The 8515-nt window shown below is 44.6% G+C and overlaps 1 protein-coding gene across 1 annotated transcript in view; it reads right to left on the reverse strand.

Annotated features, from left to right (window-relative positions):
* Nucleotides 1-8515, reverse strand: part of zgc:77151 (uncharacterized protein LOC337153 homolog) — a 34344-nt gene that overhangs the window by 16147 nt on the left and 9682 nt on the right. The window contains exon 2 of the mRNA XM_034890858.1: nucleotides 2823-2975. Coding sequence (XP_034746749.1) covers nucleotides 2823-2975 — 153 coding nt within the window. The remainder of the gene's footprint in view (nucleotides 1-2822; nucleotides 2976-8515) is intronic.

Genomic DNA, 8515 nt, shown 5'->3' on the forward strand with positions numbered 1-8515 from the left:
ATGAGGACAACATGAGGACAACATGGGGACAACATGAGGACAACATGAGGGCAACATGGGGACAACATGAGGACAACACGAGGGCAACATGGGGACAACATGAGGACAACATGAGGGCAACATGGGGACAACATGAGGGTTAAAACCAACAATCAAAACCCCAAAATATTCAGTTCCCAATGATATAAAACAAAGACAAACAGCTGGAACTACAACCTGTTTGGAATTTCACTTTAATAGAATTACTCATTTGATTTATGAACCAATGGTTTCAGCAACACACTAAATTAAAATATAATTATATAAGGAACTGTGACTCCAATACCGACAGATAGCTGCAGAAAATATTATGGTTATATTATATTTTTTAGACATTATAATATGTAACCTTGGGCAAGATGTTGGATGTTAGGGAGAAGATACGCAGGCAGAGGAATTAATAATAAAAGCAGACCAAGTCTACAGTCACGTCAGCAGCTCTCTCTTCAGTCCCACTGGCAAGGCTAGCATGCCGATTTAGCAGATTCTGGTATTCCATTTCCAGGATTTTCCATGCCATTATTAGTCTTAAGTGCGGAATCCGAGCAGATTTTAGCGGCACCAATGCTGAATGAATGTGAAAGGCAGCATGCCCAGAATGCACCTGAACACACCTCCCTGTAAGACCAGCACGCCCAGAATGCACCTGAACACACCTCCCTGTAAGACCAGCACTCCCAGAATGCACCTGAACACACCTTTCCTGTAAGACCAGCACGCCCAGAATGCACCTGAACACACCTCCCTGTAAAACCAGCACGCCCAGAATGCACCTGAACACACCTCCCTGTAAGACTAGCACGCCCAGAATGCACCTGAACACACCTCCCTGTTAGACCAGCACGCCCAGAATGCACCTGGACACACCTCCCTGCAAGGCCAGCACACCCAGAATGCACCTGAACACACCTCCCTGTAAGACCAGCACACCCAGAATGCAACTGAACACACACCTGGACGGTGTTAAACTAGCAAAGACCCTTGTGTCGGGCTTTGCGCAGTGCCGGGTGCAAGATTCCCCCTCAATGTTAATCTGACAGCATTCAGTTCAGAGGTGTGAAAGAGTTGGAAGTGTTTTAGGTCTGATTTTCATCAAAGGGGGTGAGGTGTCGATTTACACACGAAACCAACATGTTAACTGGCAGATCCACGTCTGAAAGGGGCTTCGTGTTGATGTTAGTCCCTGAGCCAGATGTCCCAACTGATTTTCTTCATTTGGGATTTAAAACTTGCTTCAGCTCATTGTTTCTCTCCTTTCAGGGTTAGTCATTTCGACCCGTGACCTAAATTGACAAAATCAGCCCTGCCGTGGGATGTAGACTCCATAAAACCTACTATTAGTCTCCTATAGCAGCAGCGTGACCCAGTTAGGGTTCAGTCGGTACATTTAGTTAGTCCTGGTCGACAGTAACGTGGCTGGTACCACTTTGTGAAAACAGTTGTCTCCTGTGGCTCTGGAGATCAGAACGAGTTTATCAGGGAGGATCCAACTCATTTAAATTCACGGGCCACACACCCCCTTATCTGGTCTGAAGTGGTCCAGACCGGTAAACCACTCCAGAAAGATCAGGAACCGTGTCTGCTACTGAGCTTCTTGTCAGCTTGATGTTGGCAAACGCAAGTTTCTTCTGCTACTACGCCGTTCTGAGGCCGTTGAAGGAGAAAATAATGATGAAAAAAACCTCTGAATTTCTAAGATTAAAGTCGTTAAATTAGGGAAAAAGAACTCTAAATATTCTCAGTGATCAAAGTTGTAAATTTGGAATTAGAATTAATTCCTTCCCTGCAATTGTCACACTTTGCAAAGTCCTCCAGTGGGCCCGAGCGGACCATTTGGCGGGCTTGTTCTGGCCCATGGGCCGTATGTTTGACACCCCAAAAGATCCTGACAAGTTGCATTATGGGAAATTAAGCTCTAACTGTGTCTGTCTGCTGCGGCTGAAATCAACACCGATGAGCTCGAACCAAAACATTAAAGTTGCAGGTCGGAAAACCAAAAATAATGAGCGCGTTACACGATCATAAGAATCATAATCTACAGCTGTTGCGATCGAAAAAAATACCTTTTATAGCAGCTTTATGCTAAAATATTAGCAGGTAAGAGATCTCACCTTACTTTGTCTTTATTTTATACATTTTATGATCAAACCACAAATTCTTTGCTTCATATTACAGATCCAGGATCAGAAAGGAGCTGGATGAACATCTTAGTTTAAAGATAGAGAGAGAGAGAGAGAGAGAGAGAGAGAGAGAGAGAGAGAGAGAGAGAGAGAGAGAGAGAGAGAGAGAGAGAGAGAGAGAGAGAGAGAGAGAGAGAGAGAGAGGACCATAAAACAAGAAAATAATTATAATAAAGAAAATAAATGTATCTGGCGATGTCATTTTTTCTGTCTCATACTTTGAAGTGACAGATTTCGATGCCCCCCTTTCAGTCCTTCTCCAAGGAGTTCCACATTCGATGTAATGCTGTTCCTGCACACTGACATTTAAAATAGAATTTCCTTCTACGATGCTTATTTTCTGAACTAAAAACAATCATTTTTTTGTATATTTTCTGGCACGACTTTGCTTTTTTTTTGCCCTGAACTTCACAGACAAAGTCTGTAATTCAAGTTCAAGTGTCATTAATCCGGATTAGGGGGTGCGTTCTCTGAAATCCACTCAGCGTAGAATTAACAAAGGCTCTCTGTTAGTTGCACGTGTATTTGGCCACGCTTCCACGCGGTAACTAAAGTCAGGCCAGATGTGTAAACTGTCTCTTTGCCTTGTGATGCAACACTTACCTCCGCGATGCACACGGGGTCCTGGGGCCCGCATCGGATGAAGTAAAACTCCCCGAGCTTCCACACCTCCACGGGCCCGTCAGGTCGAGCTCTGCTGCTCACCGACTTGTAGAAGGCGTAGCTGCCTCGCTGGCAGGAGGGGGCACCCAACCACTGACGGAGACACAAGACAGCGCTGATGAGGACGAGTACACGGACCCCGGGTGGCTCAACGGGGTCCCCCGGGGCATTTTCACAGTTAAATAAAAGAGTAGCTTCAGCAACGTGCAGCACAACACAAACATGGTGGGTTTTTAAATTAAACCATGGAAAGATAACATAGATAGATAGATATATAGATATTGATCCCAAAAAATGGGAAATCACGGTTTTACAGCAGCACACGTACAGTACGTCGGTCCCACAACACTGAATATGAATGAGATACTAGTAAAAATATACATACATTCAACATACATGAAATAATAATGGGAATAAAATATAAGAACAATAATTTAAATATATACAGGATAGGAAAACAAAATGTGCAACTGCTTCAATAATATGCTAAATGTATGCTAAAATGTAAATAAACCAACTGTGCAGGTTGGCCTTAGTGCAGTATTGTGGAGCCTAAAACATCATATGAACACACATTTAGGACTGTTAGCATGCTACGTTAGCGTTAGTCTCCATGTCCCGCTGAGCCAGGGCAGGAAATGTGGTCGCTCATTTTAGAAGTATCCGTACACGATGAAGATGCTGGACGGGTGAGCTTTCGGACATGTTAGTCAGAGAATCCCCAAAGTAGTTAAGATTCCTGCTGGGAAGGTTAAACATCTGGACGAGATGTCAGGCTAAATCACATCTGGACGAGATGTCAGGCTAATCACATCTGGACAAGATGCCAGGCTAAATCACATCTGGACAAGATGCCAGGCTAAATCACATCTGGACAAGATGCCAGGCTAAATCACATCTGGACAAGATGTCAGGCTAAATCACATCGGGACAAGATGCCAGGCTGAATCACATCTGGACAAGATGCCAGGCTGAATCACATCTGGACAAGATGCCAGGCTTAAATCACATCTGGACAACATGCCAGGCTAATCACGCTAAATCACATCTGGACAACATGCCAGGCTAAATCACATCTGGACAACATGCCAGGCTAAATCACATCTGGACGAGATGCCAGGCTAATCCATCCCATGTTAGATCACAGTGCCAGACCGAGTGCGACGCACGACCAACATTTAATGTGTGTTCTCAACGTTTGGAAACATTCTGCCGATGTACAGTTTGACATTGTTCATGCATTAGAAGGAGAAAACACCTCAGAGATAAAAAAAACTAATTAAAAAACAACAACAATATAAACACCTGTAGCCCACAGTGTGCTCCCTTCATTTTCTTTGGTGCATTCGAGCCATAAACTCTGCAGAAACAACCTCTGGCATCGACACCTCTCCATAATAAAGATGCACCATCTTGCAGCGAGGCGTTGAAGGTGCGTGAAGGTGTATCAACAGCAGGATGTTGTGACATATTAAACAGCTCAGAGAGGAAATGTTAAAAATTAACTGCTGGGAGTGGTTAGCATGGCCGAGGCCGGTCTGTTGCCCCTGACGTTTGTTTCCTCGGATCAGGGAGGCGCCAAAAATCAGGGTGGCAGCTGTCCATTGTCCCGCTACATGTCCTGCGATGCCATGTTACATCCTGCTACGCTCTGCTGTGCCTTGTAACGCCCACAGTGCCCTGCTATGCTGCAAAGAACTATTACAAACTAACTCTTCATTCTAATCCCAACCGGTCATCAGACACCGCCTACCAAGAGCCTGGGTCTGGGTCTGGGTCTGACCGAGGTTTCTGCCTAAAAGGAAGTTTTTCCTCACCACTGTCGCACTGTTGCTGCTCTGGAGGAAACTACTGGAACTGTTGGGTCCTTGTGGATTCTGGAGTGTGGTCTAGACCTGCTCTACCTGTAAAGTGTCTTGAGATAACTCTTGTTGTGATTTGATACTATAAATAAAATTGAATTGAAAATTGAATTGACGCTGACTCAGAAAAACTAAAAGATTTAGATATCAACGTGGCTGAACAATGGGATTCTGTCTGCTCTCCCAAAATGCCTCCCAGTGTTTTACTGCCGATGAGCAAAAAACACCACGATGGGGAGAAGCCTGAAGACCAAGACCTGTATGAACCTGTCCGATGTCATCTCTATGTGTTGCAACTGTTTCCCAGATAGCTGCTCTGTTTAATAACTCAACAGGAAATTATGTAAAAATGGAAGGCGTCCTTCGATTTTCTCGACAACCGTCCATCAGGTTGTGCGCCCGCATGCACCGCGGGTACTGCTGTGTGGTCTATCAACTGTCACACTGCTGAAGTGCATGCTGGGTACGACAGAGACCGGAGAGGTGACATCGTCGCAAAGTCAAATATTTAACCCTCCTGTTGTCCCTCTGGCTGAATTTGATCCATTTTCTAAATGTTTTTAAATCAGAAACTTGGGTTTCCTTTGACCAAACTGTCAAAAAAACAAACAAAAAAAAACAACGTGGTTTGTTCCATCCGACGCTCCTCAAAAATGAGATAACTGATCAGTTCACTATTTTCATTGAAATTGAGTGTTTTATTTAATTTAATAGCATTTTAGGAAAAGAACAAAAAAAAAAAAGAGTTAAGAACACACAACATGAAGACAACACGAGGACAACATGAAGACAACATGAAGACAACATGAAGACAACATGAAGACAACATGAAGACAACATGAAGACAACATGAGGACAACATGAGGACAACATGAGGACAACATGAGGACAACATGAAGACAACATGAGGACAACATGAAGACAACATGAAGACAACAGGAGGACAACATGACAACATGAGGACAACATGAAGAAAACATGAAGACAACATGAAGAAAACATGAAGACAACATGAAGACAACACGAAGACAACATGAAGACAACATGAAGAAAACATGAAGACAACATGAAGACAACATGAGGACAACACGAGGACAACACGAGGACAACACGAGGACAACATGAAGACAACATGAAGACAACACGAGGACAACACAAAGACAACACGAAGACAACATGAAGAAAACATGAAGACAACATGAAGACAACATGAAGACAACATGAAGACAACATGAAGACAACACGAGGACAACACGAGGACAACATGAAGACAACATGAAGACAACACGAGGACAACACAAAGACAACACGAAGACAACACGAAGACAACACGAGGACAACACGAGGACAACACGAGGACAACACGAGGACAACATGAGGACAACATGAAGACAACACGAGGACAACATGAAGACAACATGAGGGTTAAAGCCTTTATACAAAGTTTTGTGTTGGAGGATTATTTTTTCCATACTATAAATACATTTCGGTTCCAAAAACCGGTTATCAGTTTCATCAACTGCTAATAATTGGTATCAACCTTAAAAAAGAAATAAAACAGCATCGGTCGGTCGGGCCGGACTCCGAACCCGAGGAGGCGCGGTGTCGAGGGTGAAAGCTGCGAGCGCCATTACCGCACGGCGTAGGCCGAGCCATCGGCACGTTGTGGACGGGACATAAGAGAGCCGCCTTTACAAAAGAGCAGCTTAGCTTCCGGTTATCACTACAACACAAGGTCCCACTTCCTGTTAGACTGGTGAAGAAGAAGAAGTTATTAAGTCACGTGACTTCCCAGAAAGCAATCCTAAAACCAGCAGCTGTGTTATCATTCCCTGTGTGTAATGTGTTGGAGAAGAGCCAACGTGTCAATTTGTTATTCTGGTTTCAATTCAATCCAATTTTATTTATAGTATCAATTCATAACAAGAGTTATCTGGAGACCCTTTACAGGTAGACCAGGTCTAGACCACACTCCAGAATCTACAAGGACCCAACAGGTCTAGTAGTTTCCTCCAGAGCAAGCAGCAGGGCCACAGTGGAGAGGAAAAACTTCCTTTTAGGAGGAAACCTGGGACAGACCCAGACCCAGGCCCAGGCCCAGACCTAGACCAAGGCCCAGACCAAGGCCCAGACCCAGACCAAGGCCCAGACCAAGGCCCAGACCAAGGCCCAGACCCAGACCCAGGCCCAGACCCAGACCAAGGCCCAGGCCCAGACCAAGGCCCAGACCCAGGCCCAGACCCAGGCCCAGGCCCAGACCCTGACCCAGGCCCAGACCCAGACCAAGGCCCAGACCAAGGCCCAGACCCAGACCCAAGCCCAGACCCCGACCCAGGCCCCGACCCAGGCCCAGACCCAGACCCAGACCCAGGCCCAGGCCCCGACCCAGGCCCAGACCCCGACCCAGGCCCAGACCCAGGCCCAGGCCAAGGCCCAGACCAAGGCCCAGACCCAGGCTCTTGGTAGGCGGTGTCTGACGACCGGTTGGGGTTAGAATGAAGAGTTCCAATAACAGTCCCAATAAAAACAAATTAAAAAAAGTTATAGTGATTAGTTTCCTTCCTTTCTTTCTTTGACTCACAGGACTGAGGCCTTTCGGTTTTTACAAGTCTGAATTTGATCAAAATCTTTGGTATGTTGTAATCAAAAAGTCAAATATTAAATAGCAGAAGCGGTATGATAATGTCCACGCCATCGCAGAAAGGGATGTGAACTTTCCTCTGAGGTCAGATCTCATCAGGGCGTCCTGCAGCCACGTACCCGCCCCCCTTACAGATAAACTGCTCTCACCGCTGCTTTCCCTTAACGCCTCCATTTCATCCCTAAAGCGCTCTCACGACGCCGCCAACGTTCCCTCGCTGCAGGCCGCACAACACGAGGAAAATATGCAATAACATCGATAAATATTGCAATAACCGCATGATGTTTCCAGTGCATTCAGTACTGCTAAAATACATCAAACTAAATGTTGAATTCAAAAACAAATGAAGGGAAATCATTTCTAAAATCAGTTCTTGTATTGAACACATTGAACATAGCGTTGACTGTAAAAGGCAGCACTCAAAGGAACGCCAGCTCCATTTTAAAGTGCAGTTTTCTGCTGATATTTGTCTGAGTGTGTACTGCGAGATGTTGCAGCCTCCTGTGATGTGTCGGTTGATATTGCGATGGAGATAAGATATATCGTGCAGCCCTAACCTCCATCAGAGCATTAAAAAGGGCAGCTTCATCCTGTGTGTGTGAGCAAAACTTCCTCCTCTACGTTTTAAGTCTTCTTTTAGGAACTGACAGGAATGAGAACACTCAATATAGTCTGTATACTACAATATAAGAATTGTGACATTGTGCATTTGCTTATAAATTAAACAACCCTCTCTTTGCCTAAATCCTTCATCCATTACCACCAGCTGAATGTGACATCTTGGTCCTCGTTACCATTTATCTATCATCTATGTACTGCGTGTGTAACAGAGCACGACTGCAAAGGAGAGCAAGGAGCAAACCCGGTTCAGGGCTGCTCGTGAGTATTAACCCGTCCTTAGGCGCCTTAAAAAAAAAAAATCATCTTTTAGAAATTATATCTTGTTGGCTAAATTAAAAAATTAGGAAAAATCAATCCGTTAAGGACACCAACTTTCTTTGTGAATGAATAATGTTTCATAAATAAATAAATGTTCTTCCTTAAAATACAGGGGCATAAGTATACACCCCCCTATGTTAAAATACAGGAGGCATAAGTATACACCCCCCTATGTTAAAATACAGGAGGCA

The sequence above is a fragment of the Etheostoma cragini genome, chromosome 13 (genome assembly GCF_013103735.1).
Source record: "Etheostoma cragini isolate CJK2018 chromosome 13, CSU_Ecrag_1.0, whole genome shotgun sequence".
NCBI lineage: Eukaryota > Metazoa > Chordata > Actinopteri > Perciformes > Percidae > Etheostoma > Etheostoma cragini.